General features: G+C 44.5%; 1 protein-coding gene and 1 pseudogene across 1 annotated transcript in view; one reads left to right on the forward strand and one right to left on the reverse strand.

The window, feature by feature from the left end:
* Window positions 1-21: 21 nt before the first annotated feature.
* LOC114510417 (CXADR like membrane protein) overlaps window positions 22-17,990 on the reverse strand; it is a 103,204-nt gene continuing 85,235 nt past the window's right edge. The window contains exons 4-8 of the mRNA XM_028529040.2: window positions 5,561-5,762; window positions 3,878-4,045; window positions 3,300-3,422; window positions 2,613-2,754; window positions 22-1,739 (exon numbers count right to left, since the gene is read on the reverse strand). Of these exons, the coding sequence (XP_028384841.1) occupies window positions 1,445-1,739; window positions 2,613-2,754; window positions 3,300-3,422; window positions 3,878-4,045; window positions 5,561-5,762 (930 nt within the window). The 3' untranslated portion in view covers window positions 22-1,444. The remainder of the gene's footprint in view (window positions 1,740-2,612; window positions 2,755-3,299; window positions 3,423-3,877; window positions 4,046-5,560; window positions 5,763-17,990) is intronic.
* Window positions 4,703-5,296, forward strand: LOC114510418 (annotated as a pseudogene).

The following is a 17,990-nucleotide window of genomic DNA, read 5'->3' on the forward strand; positions in this document are numbered from 1 at the left end:
TTTTCCAGACATCTTTCTTCCCCCATGAATCAGCTTTTCTGAGAGCTACCCTGGCAAATCATTTCTGCTACTTCTTTCCAAGATACTGACAATTAAAATGTTAATGGGCATTCAAGCAGACCTTTCCTGCCATTCACTAATTATGCTGTCTCTTCTGGAAGTGTTAATTCCATTTCCTCATACCCCAGAGCTACACTTCCTTAGAGGCTACGCTGGTAAAATGCTGAATTTCTCTGTGTCTCAACTTCTGAGGCAGGAATGATTTTGACATGCAGTGCCATTAGGAAATGTTGGCAATCCTGATCTTCCTGTAATGTAAGGCCTAGAATCATCAAAAGTCCCAGGTTCACATCCTTTTTCTAAAGTGAAACAGAGACAGCTGCAAGTTTGGTGCAGTTCTAAACTTCCTTATACCATTCTATGACACATTAAGAAAATTGGTCCAATCTCCCTTTCTAGTCTAGAAGCCTTGAAATTCTGGTTTTGTATGTTCTCAGAAAAACTGTAATGGTATGTTGGGTAATCTTTGAGCATCTTTAAAAGACTTGTTTCACGGTAAGACTTCTTTATAGGGACATTGTCAAATGGCATGTAGTGAATGTTTTCTTTCTCCAGAGATACCCAGCAGGGGAGTCTGCAGAGACATCTGATTTGAGGGGAAACCCACACCTGTCCCAGGATACATTGCTGACATTTGTCAGTGACCCTCTGGACATCATTAGGATGAGAGGTTTTTCACAGTCCCCTGTCACACATTTTTGGACTCTCTTTGTAGTTCTCTTGTGGTTCAGTATAAGTAGGGGGAAATTAGTGGTGGATAGAGTGGGAGGAACTCAACTATTGTCCTCTGTGTCCCGTTATTTCAATTCCTGTTGAAATCTATATCCAAACCTAGTGGTAAATGAAGTCAAGATGGAATAGAAGAGACTGTTCCTTTTTGGAGTTTCTCAGAAGTAGTAATCTCAGGACACAGTGCAGAGGGGTGTAATGTAAGGCTGTGGGTTCTGCTCGACTCTGGATAATCAATAATCCAGTTTACAGAAAGGCATAGGAAATCTATGAACAACTCGTTTCCTCTTGACAATCGTGAATTGAAGTATTGATACAAAGCATCTCAGGTGAGAAGTTTTTGTGGGTTCACTTCCTCCTTCCTCCGACTTTCTCACCCCTGGTCCTGCTCCACAGATAGGTTCAGACCCCTGCTTTCCCCCACTCTTGTCTGAAGGCAGGAGGAGATGCTGTTTTGGAGATGGTGGGCTCACACCCTGGTTCGGTGTGCTCTGAGGAGAGTGCTCATTTGAATCTGTCCAGTGCAGCGCTCCCTGCTAGTAGATGACCTCTCATATGATTGGGGGATGGTGTGGCTGGTGGCTGGGCTGTGACGACTAGAAAACTCCTAAGGGCTGACCCCAAGGACAGCCTGGGAGTCCAAGTGCACCATAATTCAGACAGTTTGGAAGGGGCGGCTCTGGCTGGGGCCCGTGCTAGGTGTGGCTTCTGCCTCGGTCAGGGCGGCAGGACGCAGGTCCTCCGGCGCTGCACCTCTGGCCCCTGGCCCTGCTCGGCCGTGCGCGCGGGGGGCAGGCCGTGGCGCCGCCTCCGTGGACAGTGTCCGCTGGCTGCGGGAGGCGCTGTTGGCAGTGGAGCGGGTGGAGGCAGAGCCGGAGCGCGAGCTCCGGGAGCCCGAGGACGAGGAGCTGGGTTTCACCAGGCGGGCTTTGGGCGCCTCCGCGTCTTCTCTGAGGAAGAGAAAGAGTGAGGGTAAAATGTAATACAGGAGACTCTGATCATGTCCACTACGGACGCTTCCTTCTGAGGTTCCCCTATGAACATAAGCTGTAATTTAGGGAACTAAGGACTGCCCCATTTCCTGGGACTGAAAGTTTGGCTTGGGCAAAGGGACCCTTTGTCAGCCCAGAGGGCTGGACTGCAGGCACCTTGCTGTGGGGTTTATGACTGAACCCTTTCGTGACCCATAGGTTATGCCTGATGCCCTTTGTAAGCAGGAGTGAATCGGAAGTAATGTAAAGTTAATTTCTCTCCCCCCCTAAACATTTAACATTTCCTAAAAAGAAAGGGCCATTCTCTTATATATACACAGTATAATGATCAAAATCAGGAAATTAACCATTGATACAGCACGATTAGCTAATCAACCAACCTTATTCAGGTTTCACTAATTGCTCTAGTAACATCTTTCACAGAAATGAAAATCCCAGATCATGCATGACATTCAGTTGTCAGGTGTTTTCAGTCTCCTTCAGGCTACAGCACTTCCTCAACCTTTCCTTGTGTCTCGGGACCTCAGCATTGTTACTGAGTAAAGGCCGGTGTTTATGTCGTCTCCCAATCTGGGTTTGACGTTTCCAGGATCGGAGTCAGGCATGCATTTGGGTCAGAACATCAAGGGAGTGATCTCTTCTGTCTGCATCAGGGATGGATGGTTTCACAATAAAGGTTGGCCAGACCTTTTGTTCTAGGCTGGAGTTCCTGACTTACCAGATTGGATTTCTGGTTAAGAGGATTGCGGGACATTTATGTTGGCTGGTCACTATGGAACTGGCCCTAGAAGGCAAGCCGACTGGCAGAGGAGCTTGTGCAATGAGGCTTACCGAATTTCATTAGGTCTCTCTTCCTCCTCATATCGCTCTTTGTCTTTCTTTCGGATCAGCAGCCACACCAAGAGGAAAATCAGCAGCACACCGGCCACCATGCCCGTCACGGCTCCTGCAATCATGCCCATGCTTTGTGCATCTGTTTTCTCAGAAGCAAAGGCGGGAACAGAGTGGAACATAAGCTAGGAAATACATGGACCTGAAAACCACAAGCCTGGACAGGTTGAGGATTTCCAGGTCTTTATATCTCTCTTCCTGAGTTCCCCATTTACCCCCACTTGGTGCAAGACTATCCTGCTTGATGGGGAAGGGTAGTAGAATATGCCACCCAAAATAGGCCTCGATGACTTTAGGATTATTTTAAGCTGAATATTTTCGAGAAAGTGCAGACACAGGAAAAGCTCTGAAAATAGAAGTACCCCTTTATGAAGGAAATCTTCGTTTGGTTCCCTCCTAGAAATAATAAATTTCTTTCGGGGAACTGGTAAATTCATACATAATTATAAGTAGAGAGTTAACTATAACTGTTGAATCTTCCCTGCAACTACCAAATTTATTTTATTGAGAGCCATGCTCTTCTGGAAATAAAGACTTTTACTTGATCTACTCTTATTCATGATTTAACATGTTTTACACTGAACTACAATGCAAAAGATAGATAAAACACGCCCTTTGGATACTTACACCGCACAGTGACCCGCACCACACAGCTCTCCTTCCCGGCCTCGTTGCCTGCTGTGCACTGGTAGAGTCCAGAGGCGGCCATGGTGAGGTTCTGCAGCAGAACGCGCCCTGGGTTGCGGTTGTCTGGGCAGGCAGAAAGAACGCCGCGCTGCCCTTAGTGACGGGGTCTAGGCATATTGCTTATTTTACTACATTGCTGACTTAAGATTCTCTAACACAGTTTGGTAAGGATGACATAGATGACAGAGTAAATCCCATTTGGGAACGGGGAGGAAAGGTGAATGTGCTTTTAAATTACCGTGAATCCTCAAAAGTTACAGAAGGTTGTGAACATTTAAGAGATACTAACCAGGATAATTAGATTTATATGGTACATTTCTTTCTAATGTCTTTTACCACTTTTACAATTCATTTGAGGAAAGAAAAGACAGTCCCAGTTTATGGATGAAAGAAGGAAGTTGGAAGAGGTTCAGTAGTGTACTCAAGGTCAGAGAGTGAGTTGCTGTCAAAACCAGATTTAGAATTCATGGATGGAGTCCGTCCTGTTGTCTCAATAGACTGGTAGAAAGATGACTCACCAATCCTAGATTTGGGAGGCAGATACTCATCCTCTCCCTCCTTCTCCGGGACTCGCTGCCAGTTATACATGATGGGCTTCGTGCCCGAGGATGACTGACACTGCAAAGTCAGGTCGCTGCCTTCTGTCAGTTCTCCCTCCAGTTCACACTTGGGCTTTGACGGTCTCACTGGCAAGGAAAGAAAGTTCTGAATCAAAGATCTCCAAACAGTAGATTCCATGGGAGAATTACATCCTGTTAAGTTGCTTCTCCAGCCATTCCTTCTAGTTAATTTTGAGTAGGGGATTCGACAGCCTTACCCCATTACCTAGCCCTGGGTTAGGTTGCCCCCCAGAAATACATCCACCTCTGTCCACGTACACACATACACCCAATTCCAGCTGCTGCCAGTGATGCTGTTGTAATTTTCAAAGGCTGCTCAGAAACTACATCATCACTTCTCAAAGAAGAAACACATTTTAATTGGGAATTTTAGGAAAGTTAAGTGTGGTTTTACCAATACTGGTATAAGGATAGAAGTTCACAAATTTGGAGGATATTAGGTAGAACTTAGTAGCTCCTGCTATTAAAAAAAACACAAACAAATGGATTTGAATCACATCTGTGAGAGAGATTTAAGTTAAATATAAGGATATTATTCAAATATTAGAGGATACTTAATGTTTTTATTTTATTTTTTTCCATTGATCTGAGAGAGGGAGAAACATCGATTTGTTGTTGCACTTGTTGATGTGTTCACCGGCTGCTTCTTGTACATGCCCTGACTGGGGGATTGAACCTACAACCTGGGTGGATGAAGACAATGCTCTAACCAACTGAGCTACATAGCCAGAGGGATATTTAATATTTTTAATGGGCTACCATGGAAAATTGTGATTATTTTTTCTTCTTTTATTATGGCTAAAATACACAACACACTTCTTCCCAGGGAACTAGGGTAGGTAACCTCTGAATAGAATCCAAATACCGAACAAGAACTTTTGTAGCACCATGATGCATTTGACTGTCCCTCGCACAGACTTTATTAATAAGATGTAGGCATTTATCACTCTTGGGTTCCAACCTACTTTGCGGTGAAATGGCTAAATGCACCAAGAAGCTCGGGACCATTGGTAAATACAGCACCCATTATGGCACCTCCCTCAGGAAAATGGTGAAGAAAATTGAGATCAACCGGCACGCCAAGTACACTTGCTCCTTTTGTGGCAAGACCAAGAGGCAAGCTGTAGGGATCTGGCACTGTGGTTCTTGCATGAAAACAGTGGCTGGTGTGCCTGCACCTACACCACCATTTCTGCTGTCGCAGTCAAGCCTGCCATCAGAAGACTGAAGGAGCCTGGCTGGTGTGGCTCAGTGGATTGAGTGCTGGCCTGTGAACCAAAAGGTTACTGGTTTGATTCCCAGTCAGGGCACATGTCTGGGTTGCAGGCCAGGTCTGCAGTTGGGGGCATGCAAGAAGTAGCTGATCAATGTACCTCTCACACATCAATATTCCTCTCCATCTTTTTCTCCCTCCCCCGGCTCTAAAAATACATAAATAAAATATTTTTTAAAAGAAGACTAAGGGACTTGAAAGACCAGTAGAAGCTTCACAATTTGAAACACTGCTAGCCTATAATAAATGGGTTAATTTATGAAAACGAAAAAAAAAAACTAGGCATTTACCTTGGCACTCTATCTTACCTAAGACTTTTAAGTTGACATGGCTCCACACATAGCGCCCTGAGTTCTTCACCTTGCAGGTGTACCGGCCCTCATCACTGGGCTTCAGAGGCTCAATCTGCAAGGAAGCGTCTCCTGCCAGGAAATTGGAAGCGAAGGCCACTCGGCCCTTCTGTTCCTCAGTCAAGTTATTGTAGACATGCTGGCTGGAGTACGTGATTACCTGTGGGACAGACCAAGGCAGGGTCAAGCAGTGTGGTCTCACCTTGCTCTCTGGCTGCTGTCAAGGCAAGGAGTGGGACTACTGCCAATGGGACACAGCAGTCGAGCCTGGGCTGATACTAAGGATCCAAGAGACCTGTTCTAAATAAAATTAAAAATACAATGTTTGTCTAGGCCCTGCTTTTCATTTTAGGAATAATAACACCTTATATTTGTGTACCATCTTAATATAAAATAATAATTTCATCACATGGGTGCAGGACCATCCCATTTTATAGGTAAGGGATTTTAAATGTGAGTTACATCATTGAAGCTACATGGAGGAAATGCACAGTAATAGTGTTAAGAGTCGACTCTGAGGAGACTGGAGAGAATAGAGGGGAAGGGTGTGGAGCAAGACTTACCTTCCCCTTTTTAACTTTCGAATATTCTACCAATGCCATGTGATTTACTCAAAGCACAAGTACAGTCCCGGTGTTAGGTGCTTTTACATCTCGTTTATTTCTCCCACAATGTTCCCAAGTAATCCTTGTCCCCATTTCATAGACAGGTAGCAGAACCTGATTTGAACATGTCCACCTGAAGCCATCTAGTCCATTGCTCTGGTACACCAGTTACCTCTCCCCCTTCCTTTTCCTACCTGTGTTTATTTTAGTACTCATTAACTGCTCTTTCAGAAAGTTTAGAAATGAAGGAGAAAAAGTAAAACCAAAAAAATTAACTTGTTTTGTCCTCAAGTTTAGAGTCCAGCTGAAGGGATTAGAGAGCTAAGGAATAGAAGTTAATGATTAAAACACAGGTCTGTATTGAATGTCGACTGTAATTGACAAACACAGTTGGGGGGGGGTAAGTGGTGATGGAAGGAGAGCTGACTTGGGGCCGTGAACACACAATACAGTGTACAGATGATGTATTAGAGAATCATATCCCTGAAACCCATATAATTTTTTAACCAATATCGCCCTAATAAAGTCAATACAAATTTTTTAAAAATTCAGGTCTGATACTGAGGGCTTTATTGTTTGGTTTTCCTTTTCTGACTTCACTGCAGATTAGTAAATTAGATGGGGAAAATTGTGTCCTTTCCTTCCATAAAATACACATGAGCTTCATGTCTTCGTTTTTCCAGGTGGGGAAACAAAAGTTTAGATTTCCGCAAGAGAAAAAAAATAATCTTGAGTTTTACTGAATTTTCTTCTGTCTGCATCACAACCCTTACTTCTTGAACCCCTACTGATCTTGTCTACCAAGACTTCAAGCTCCTTAACTTCAGTTTTCTCGCCCTTGCTGTGTAGCAGTCACAGTCTTAAACTCGTTGAATTTAAACGTCTGCGGACATTTATGGAATGAATGATTCCCATCAGGTCAAGAGGCTACTCACATGAGTAAAACCCCCTTGTCATCAAGTCATTTATAATCTAATAGGATTAACAAAGAGAGAAGGACAAACATAGAAAAAGTAATGATTAACCCTGGTTGGTGTGGCTCAGTAGACTGAGTGCAGGCCTGTGAACCGAAAGGTCACTGGTTCAATTCCCAGTCAGGGTACGTGCCTGGGTTGTGGGCCAGGTCTCCAGCTAGGGACATGCAAGAGGCAACCACACATTGATGTTTCTCTCCTCTTTCTCCCTCTTTCCCCCTCTCTCTAAAAGTAAATAAATAAAATCTTTAAAAAGAAACAAGTAATGATTAACTTGAAATTGTGTCAAAGAGAATGTCCCAGAAAAGTTGGTGGCATTTGAGTTAGGCTTTGAAAGATGAGTAGACTCAGAGGCAGGGAGAAGAGAAATGGAGGGAGGATTCCAGATACCCAGAGGAGCACTAGCAGAAGGCATGCAAGTGTGTGGGAGTGCTGAGCACATTTCTGGCTGCAGCTGTTTTTCTTATTTGTATTTAATTTTATTTAAAAAATATTTTTCTTCTTTTTGTTTCTTTTTTTTTTTTTTTTGCTGCAGCTGTCGTAAATTGTTTCACTTCTACTTAAGCCCTTAACCCAATCCTCAATCATGTGATGCTCTGCAACTCATTAATCGCTTTCAGAAAAGATTCGAAGCCATCCAATGAAATGTCCATTAATTCTTTCTCCATTATGTACTGTTCTTCAGTCTCATGTATTTTGCCCTTACCACCTCTCTGAGAAAAGTGTCTTCTCCTTTCTATGCATATTCTGTTTCTTCAGCTAACATTTATTGAGCTCACAGGCCTGTGAGGATGGAATAAGACAGTTCCTACTCTGAGGAACCCAGTCTTGTGAAGAAAAAAAAAATAAGGGAGAGGCAATTAAGAGAAAATTAAGGTAAACACTGTAATGATCATATACTTTAAAATTTTTCAGTATACAGCTTTGCCCCCTCATTTCAACCAACACTATTGTGATAATTACCATATCCTTCTCTCTGTTTCCAACATATTTTTGAGCTCGTTTCATATTTCCAGCTGCCCGGCAGCAGTGTATTTCTGTCCTTTTGGATCACCCACATAATAATGTAAGTTAGCACCAACTTCATATTAACATAAAACTCATGTTAGCTCTTTTCCAGCTCAGAAACCTCCCAGCACCCCTAGCTGTTGGGAACTGCCCTGCCTGGTATCAGAAGCTGTAACCCCCACCAAGGCTAAGGCTGAGGGAGTGGCCTTGGACCGTAAGCCAGCAAGGAGACAAAAGCTTATCTCCCTGGCAGGAGTGCTGCTTTTGCTGCTTCATTCAAAACTGAACCCCAAAGCTTGGTTGGTTAGCCAATGACAGGTAAAATCCCCAAGGGGGGAACGATCTAAGACAGGCACGATCACGTGGGAGGCCCCCAAGAAAGGATTTTGGGGGCTACAGCAAAAGGGGGTGATGGACCCTCACTCCTCGGCTTTGACATAGCCTGAGTCCTCGTGGTCTGGGAGAAAATCTCCTTATCTCTTGGTTGCCTTAGTTCCCTTGCTCCACCTAAGCCTGAAACAATGACAGGGTGGTGCAGCTCTGCGCTGAAAGGGGCACGTTCCCCGGGTGATCAGGCCTAAGAAAGAATATGTAAGATCCTGTGAAACCTGCTTTGTTTGGAATGCTCTCAGTTGAATGATAAGGGTCCAAGGAAGAAGTAAGTTTGTTCTTTAAAGTTTTACAGCTGTTTGACCCTGATTCAAAATAGGCCCTCAGACTTCCTTGTTATCTATTGTTTGATCCTTACTTCCTAGCAATGAGTAATGAGCTTTTACCTGAATTCTTATTCAAACGAAACCAATAAAAAGCCTCTCTGGAGGGGGAACGGTGCGCTCTCCCCACCAGGGAGGGTTGCCAAGTGGCGCGCTCCCCACATGAGGAGTGGCCCTGCTGTTCCTATTCCCCCACAGGACCTGGTTGCCTCTGTGTATGTTTTTCTCATGTGTTGACAAACATCCGCAGCCAAGATGGATACTGCAGGCCGGTATCCATCCACACCCAGCACCTCTCAGTGACAGCCAGCCTTAGATCAGAGGCCTTAACACTGTGTGTAATCTACCTCACGTGCCTGGGCGCAAACAGAGTACGCAATTGCCCTTTTATAAATGTGAGTTGTGCCTTCTCTGTACTCACATGCTTTTGCCCACTGCATTTTTCTGTTTAGAAACTCCCTTTTCTCTACCTGTTCACATGGAGATTCTCTCTTCGTCCTTTCATCCCAAAATCAATATTAATTCCTTACTAAATCTTCCTGGATACAAACTCGAATGGCCTTTTTTTTCTTAGCTCTCATCCACAGCATTTCTTTGCACCATTTTTATGTGAGGAGAAATTGTGAAAGACTTCAGACAAACAGGTTACTGGGTCCTCTTTCTCTAATGCCGGCATGTCCCGGAGCTCCCTCCAGGCCTTCTGATTTTGTCTGTTGCCCTTGATTGTCTGGTTAGGCTGTTTTGCAACACTGCAGTCTTTTAGTCAATAAACATGTATTACATTTTAAACATATTCTGCTAGAGATCATAACGATACAAAGAAATGAGATTTACAAGTAATGTTAGGGACCAGGACCTGCCACCCTAAAATATGCTACTTTGCATATGCATAAGAATTAATTTCACCTGAAGACATTTGAACCCTGACTGGTGTGGTTTGGTGGGTTGGGTGTTGTACTGCAAACTGAAAGTTCGCTGGGTCATTTCCCGATCAGGGCACATACTTGATTTGAGGGCCAAGTCCCCCGTTGGGGGCACGTGAGAGGCAACTAATAGATTGATGTTTCTTTTGCACATTGATGTTTCTCCCTCTGTCTCTCTCTCCTCTCCTCTCTCTCTTTCTCCCTCCCTTCCCCTCTCTCTCTTCAAAAAAAAAAAAAAAAAAAAAAGACACTTGAGGTTCTGAAAGTACTTATCTGCCTAAAATAAGAGCCTTGCAAAAGAATTTAAGTGTCATAAATGCCCTCCTCCAAAACAACTCTAATCTTCTCTTCTGGGAGAGCAGAAACCTGGCACCATACCCAGACGGTCCTATCACAAACCAGCCTGTCTCCCATCTGTCCTCCTAAGGACCAGTTTACTTTTCCAGAAAGCCATAAGTTCCTTTTCTCACCCTCCCTTTTCCCTGCTAAGTTAGATGTATGAGCCCAGATTCTAACCTCCTCTTTGAGTTACTCATCTCTGGGGACTCCCAAGTGTTACAAATGTGATACACAGGTTAATAAATTCCTCTGTCTTGTTAATCTAATTGGCTGTGCCCCAACCTAAGAAACTGAGAAGTTTGGGGGGGGGAGATTGTTTTTCTCCCTTACAGTCTTAAAGAGTAACTTTTTAAAAAGTAAACCCACAACATAGAACATGAATATGTATCAAGTATTTTCTTTAACTCATTAATGGTGTTAAAACAGGTTCAAATGAGATTGGACTAAAAGAGATTCCTATTGGCCTTTGGACAAAATTCACTTGCATCTCTGTGAACGAGAACAATGTGCTTCCCCATGGATGGGAAACATGGCACTGCCTTCCAAATTCCACAAAGTAATTTCAATTTCTGTGGAAATTAATACATGAGGAAAATTACACCCTAATTCATTACCAGAAACCCTGGACTCTAAGCGTGAAGATCACATTCGGGGGCGGCCGTCTGTGGTGTCCGTGGGGAGTGAGGCACACTTTCAGGCTGGGGTGGCCGGGGAAATAGATCTGCAGGCTGCTCCCCTTGCCCCCACACCCCTACTGCCTCCTCCCTTAGCATGTGGTTTCCCTGCTCACTTTCTGGATCTCTGTGTTAGGGCCTGCAGGGCTCCCAGGCAGAGCATGGACTGGGATGAGGGGTGGGGCAAAAAGGAGGGATGGGGGCCTCTTCTCTAGGACAGAATTCTCGGGCTGCTCTCAAAAGCTAAAGTGAACTTTTCAAAAACATTTTTCAGCAAATTGGTAAGCATGACTACTCAGAGAAGAAAGAAAGGATAGGCCCTGACCAGTGTGGATCAGTGAGTTGGGTGTAGTCCCACAAAGCGGAAGAACTCCGGTTCAATTCCCCTCAGGGCACATGCCTGGGATCCATATCCGGGCGCACGTGAGAGGCAATTGATCAATGTTTCTCTCTCACACTGATATTTCTCTCCCTCTCTTTCTCCCTTCTTTTCCCTCTCTAAAAATAAATAAAATCTTAAATGAACAAAACAAACAAACAAGCAAAATAGAACCAGAGGCTTGGAAACAAGGAACAGACTGACAGTGGCCAGAGGGGAGGGGTGAGGGGGAAACAGGGGGAAAGAAAGGGAAGGGCCTAAAGAACAAGTGTAAATGACCCACAGACGTGGACAACAGGGTGGGGAATGACTGTGGGAACGGAGGTGGGCAGGGGAAGCAGTGGGGGTGGGGGATTGGGACAACTGTAATAGAACAATAAAAAATTTAAAAAAAGAGAGGATAGAAGAGTCGTCATCTGGAGGCAAGGCTGGAATATATTCTAGTGACGGGAAACAGATAGAAAGACACGCGGGCGTTTCACAGTATGAAACACTGTGAAAATAATGGAACCAGGAAGGCGTATTGTGGGCCAGGGGGACAGACTGCAATTCTTTAAAAAAGGCTTTATTTTTAGAGAGAATGGAAGGGAGGGAGAAAGAGGAAGAGAAACACTGATGTGTGAAATACTAACGGGAATCGAATTAGCAGTGGTTTGAACCTGTGGCCTTCTACTTTTTGGGACAACACCCAACTGAGCCACTCTGGCCAGGGCTAGATTATAGTTTAAATAAGGTGGTCAAGGGAGACCTCAGCAGAAGGTGACATTGGGGCAAACACTTGAAGAAGATGCTGAACTAGCCTGGGAGCAATCTAGGGAAAAGATAGCCAGTGCAAAGGCCCTCAGGTGGAGGGTCCTGGCATGCAGGAGGCACAGCAGGGGCCAGGCCTCCAGCCTGAGCCAGGAGAGGAGTGGATGAGGTCAGGCAGCGGGCCCAGACCATGAAGGGCCTCGAGGCCCACTGTGAAGACGATGGCTTTTACTCTAAGGGAAACGGGCCGGGTGGAGGCCCATTCCCCTTACAGGATTTTGAGCAGAGGAATATCATGATATGATTTATGTCTTGAGAATGGCTGCAGGAGGCCGAGATCAAAAATAGGAAAACAGTCAAAGGCTGTTGTAGTGAAGGTTCAGGATGGTAGCAATGGAAACGAGAACAGGTGATCAGATCCTCAATGTACTTTGCAAACAGAACCAAATGGATTTTGCAATAGACTGGCCACCTCACTTAAATGTACACTGTGGTTATGAGAAGAAGAGGGACGTCGAAGGCTACTCCCAGATTTTTGGCATGAACCAGAAAGGAGACTCGTCATCAATGAGGAGGAAGAAAACTGGGCAGAGCAATTTGGGGGGCAGTGTATGTTGAAGCTGGGAGGAGGGTCAGGAGTTTAATTTTGGACTTACTGCATTTAAGATACCGGTTAGGTGCCCAAAGGAGGCAGTGAGCAAGCAACAGCGTATATATCTCTCTGCTGTTCGGGGGGTGAGGGTGGACTGGAAATTAGCATTTGGGAGGAAGCATGTGGATGGCATTTAAAGCCACAAGATTGGACAAGATGCATGAGGGCACCAAAATAGAGGCCAAGAACAGACAAGACAAAATAAGGCTATCCAAATAGAGAATATCTAAACACAAAGATGAGACTTGTAGGCAAAAAAAGGGCTGTTCTATAGGAAGTAACTCCCAGGGTGATCTGATCATAAATTCCTACCTGGGCAGGTCATGGTGGGTAGTCACACCTCATAGCTTTGTGGTGATAGGGTTACCTTTGCCTTAAGTGAGCCCTGTCAGGCTTTCTCTGCATCCAGGTTACCACACCTTTGAAATAAGCCATAACCACCCTCAAGAAGGCACAGAATCTTATTAACTGTCCTGTAATCCAATTCCAGCCTGATTTTCTCCTGACTTTCTAAAATATTCCTTATATCCTTCTTTAATTTCAAATACATTAAAAAAAAAACCCCACACACAAACCATTTTTCCCTGAAGCATTTATCTCAATCTGTTGAGATCTTGATTCCAGGTGTACCCTCTTTTGGGCTCAAGTACATTTTTATAAAAATTCTCCGCAGGTTTGGATGTTCTTACAGGGACAGAACTACAAAACCCAGAGTCAAATAAATGACTGTCACCTTGAATCTCTTTAGCTTAACATTCAGGTCCAGCCTTTGTTTACATTTCCAACCTTATCTCTGGATAAAACTCCTTCTTCCCCACCTCACCTTGTTAAGGAAGGAGGCCCTAGGGGAGTGGGGGCAGGGGGCGCAGCATTTAGGAGATCTACCTCCCTTCCTTATCATATCAACAGCAGACCTCTCTCTACACCCAACCTGAAGATTTGCCCCAGCCCCCCACATGCACCCTAGGGAGCTGCCTCCTAAACATGATCTTCGAGTGAGGAGTATTATGGGAAGTACAGGAAGTGTATAATTTCAGTCGAATGTTCCCTATCGATTCCCAGACAGACACCTTGTCTTGAATTTCTGCATTCTTTTCAAAAGCAACTGCAAGTTTTGAAGGAAGGGGCAAAGAGGGAGGGGACTTAGTTGTAGAAATCAGGTTCAGAGCCTAGCTCTGAAATCTATTTAGGGCAAGGGCTTTCACCTTCTAAAGTCTAAAAGGTTTAGATTACAAGTTTGTTTTGAAAAGGAATTAAGGCCTCCTTCTGCTCACATGTAAAAGAAAATTTGTACCATAACTCTTATCCTATCAACTTCACGTTATAGTTATCCCTTCGCTCAGTGACTGTTCCATGACCCTTGGTCCTGCGGTTAGGAATGCAAATTAGACCTAGAAAAAAAATTATCAACATAACAACATTCACTCAGGGTTTTTTGTTTTTACTTAACAAACATGGATGTGGTATTTATGTTGTGCTAGACACTGTTCTAAACACTTCACAAATATTAACTCCTCATGTTCAAGGGACTAAAAAGGCACAGGGTACAGCGATAAGTTACAGACAAGATTAAGGGGATTCAGAAGGCCATCCGTTTGTTTAACAAAGGCTCCCAGAGTGAGGGCCAGGCATACATGTTAATGTGAAACTGGGCCCCCATGGGTAGATCTTGCTAGAGTGGGGTGGTCTTTCGGGCCCTCCTGCACTCACTGATTCATGACTGAGTTTCCCAGGGAGAAGTTCTCAGCGCCAGGGAGAGGTTGCTATTCTATTTTTATCCTTTAACACACAATGAACCTCCTGGGCCAGGCTGTGGCCAGCACCATTTCTGAGTCATTTCTTAGACCCATTTCACTGCTAAAAGTCTGACTCATAAAAACACACCTAACATTATTTTGCAAGTATTTCCAGAGGGTTCCTATCATTCAACTTAAAGGCCCAAGCTTCACACTGAGACCTGAGGAGCTAGGATCACAGCCCTTCTCTCACAGGCTACTTGTTTTAAATGTTTACAGGGCGTTCCTGGCCCCACATCCTTGCCCTTGAGTGTGCATTCCACAGGAGTGATTGGTGTGGGTGGCGGGTGCTTGGAAGAAATGGCCATAGAAATGCCAAACCAAATCGGTGGAACATGGGGCATGGAAGAAATAGATTAGCAACAGGAAAAAGTGTTAGAGTTTATCTCCTAAGACTGAAAGTGGGGGCTGATGTTGTCTGAAGATAGAATAAGTGAGCTTGGAACACTTAATAGGAGCTCAATTCATGCATGTTCTCTCTTTCTGACTCTTTCATATCTGTGCACCTTATACAATAGATGAGTAATCACCCACAAGGAAGTCAGCTGTGCTTCCTACAGAAAAATGAAGAGATTCTAAATGTAGAGATCAGTAAAGACCTGGGTAACTTTTAGGAACTTTGGGTTTTGTGGGCTTTGGGAGTTTGGTGACCCTTTTTGGTCAGGGGGATTTCTTTCTTGTTCATTTAAATATTTGGACTAACATCAGGGAATACCTTTGATTTGAAAGGTACATTTCATTTTAGAGAGCTTAGTAGGTGTGGACTCTGGCTGCTTTATTTACTTATTTTATAAGAGAAAGTTTATTTAGGGTGTCCAACCTTTTGGCATCTCTGGGCCACACTGGACAAACAAGAGTTGTCTTGAGCCACAGATTAAACACACCGCAACATGTAATCACACACAAAAACTCTCATAATGTTTTAAGTAGATTTGTGATTCTGTGTTGAGCCACACTCATGGCCATCCTGAGCCGCATGTGGCCTGTAAGCCGCACACAGGTTGGACACCCCTGATTCTTTTGTCTCCGTAACTTTTCAAGCTTCAGAGACAAAAGAACAGTCCCTGAAGTTTAGGAAAGATAGGGAAAGGTACCTCAATCAGCAATTTTCAACCTTTTTCATCTCACGGCACATAAAAACTAATTACTAAGATTCGTGGCACACCAAAAAATGTATTTTTTGCCGATCTGAACAAACATAGGTTTAATTTTGATTCATTCACACCCAATGGCTATTGTGTTGGCTGTTGCCATATTTTTATTTGACCATCTAAGGGAGAAGAGGTCAGGGCTGCTGACTCAATAGCCAGGCACTGCATGTATTAAATGTTCTGTGATGCACACCGGTAGAAACACGCTGCTATAGACTGTTAGAAGTACACTGCAGTAGGGGCTTTCACATATTTTGAACAGACTCACATTAAGAAATACACTTTTCTTCATGAATTGGCACCCACATAGCATACTCAAATGTAACTGAAACATACATTTCACAAAATAGTGTATGCGCCACACGCTCTGGTATTTTCTAGTCTTTTAAACAAAATGTCTGGTCCTCAGGATCCACTTCGGGATCCTGACTTTGAAAAGAGCTGCAGCAAGGGGCACAGTGGTTGAGGGAGCTGCCGGGAGGTATAATGATGGCATTCAAATGGGTTCATGTACTTACAGCTGTGTGCCTGGGTCAGTCAACCTTTGGATCTTAAAAATAAAAATAATTAATTAACCCTTATAAACCTTAAGGTCCCCCATTGTAAAATGGGCCTAAGCTACTTCATAGGATTTTTTTGAAACGAGACAGTAAGCACCCATAATCGCTTTCAGAACCCCCCCCTGAGGTTTCCACAATTGTTCAGTCCAGTACCCTCAGAATAGTAACTGTTCCACACATGTGTAAAGATTCCCCAGCTGCAAGCTCCCATCCCCCTCACCGGTGTGTGCAGTAGAATAAAGTGCAGCCTCTGAAGGTGGCACCTAAAGCCAGGGTCGGGCTTGAGCCACACCTCATCTTCGGCAGGCCCTCAGATTTCTTAGGAGGCTAGTCCCTAAACCCAGCATCCCTTCATGCCCAACAATGTCCTCTGCTGTGTCTTTGTCTTGGATCCTGCTGTCTTCTCCTCCTGACATGGCTTTCCCTCTTTTATTTTTGCTTAAACAGCACCCACAAAGGCCTTAAGACCAAGCCCAAGAGTTATTGTCTGTGGATACTGGCTGTCCTGGAGACGGCTTTTCTCCCCTTTCTCCAAAATCCTGTCCTAACATTTAGTGAAGAAAAAAGAGACAACCGCATGCAAGTGTTTGCATCTCTGGAAGACAGAGATTGTACGGCTCCAGAATGATTGTAATGTATGTACCCTTGGGCACAGACTGGGGCTCAGTCACACCCCTGCAACTTGGCTTGGTGTTTTTCAGACATGCATTGAGTCTCAGATGCTTGTGTGTCTGTTTTATTTTTAGTTTCAGAAAATGTAGTGCTGAGTCTAAGCCACTGTAATGGGAGAACGATGAACATAAATTTAATTTTCTAGCAACCAAACACAAAATTAAATGTATGAATTACAGCTGTTGAGGGAGCTGTTTGTCTTATGACCTTCCTGGTGGATCCATTCCAGATGCATTGTTGGTGAGAGGAGGCAGGACAGCGTGTTAGGGTTTGTATGGAACAGATGGGTCAGCTCAGCTTTCTGGCAGTTGCTCTGTCATCCCTGGCCCTGCATGGCAATTGTGAAACTCTGAAGGAGCCAGATGTCAGGCCCTCCTTCCATTTTGCTTCAGGATGTTTCTAGTTGACTTAGAGAGAAAGGGGAAAGGCTGAAGGTGTGGCCAAGAGGTGGGGTGGGGAGGGGGTTGCTGGACCACCTCTATCTTCATTCCTCCAACAGAAAACTGGAGGGGAAGGATTCTGTTGGGTGCTCCTGACCGACCCTGGGGGAGGTGGCCTCTCTTTGGAAATTCGACTGTGTTGCCATCCCTGGAACCAGGACAAGTGCTCCAGAGTCCTAGTGGTCATCCTATCAAGGCTGGAATTCAACTCTGCCTGAGCCTGCTCGCCCACCCCCACAGTTCCTTGCATCTCTAAGCATCCTAGACAGAAGGAATGAAACAGTTTGGCTCAGATTAGAATGCAAAGCTAGGCCTGGGATCTGGGTCACTGGTTAGCTTACTTTAAGCTCCACATCGTGTCCAATAACCCTTCCTGTATCCTCTCTTTCTCAAATCAGTCTCACACTCATTCTCAAGTCCCTGGCAATTAAAAAGTTTTGGCACCTTTACTCACTAAATTTTCACCCCTTCCTTACATACCAACTGCCCATGGCTGCAGCATCAGCCCTTACTGCACCACCTGATGCTGTTTAACTGATACTGCTCCTACTCAGGTGTCCCCTAAACCAGAGTGCCACCACACAGTGCCACAGGGGGTGCTGTAAAATGCAACGAAGCCTTTTCACTTGTGACATTCTTCAAGAACTCCATAACACAGCAGGGACAGTTCTGAGCCCCCTAGTGTGGCACATGACACCTTTCATGTGCTGGCCGTACAACGCCTGCAGGCTCACCATCTGCGCTTCCCCTGT

The sequence above is a fragment of the Phyllostomus discolor genome, chromosome 13, assembly GCF_004126475.2.
Source record: "Phyllostomus discolor isolate MPI-MPIP mPhyDis1 chromosome 13, mPhyDis1.pri.v3, whole genome shotgun sequence".
In the NCBI taxonomy this organism is placed as follows: Eukaryota; Metazoa; Chordata; class Mammalia; order Chiroptera; family Phyllostomidae; genus Phyllostomus; species Phyllostomus discolor.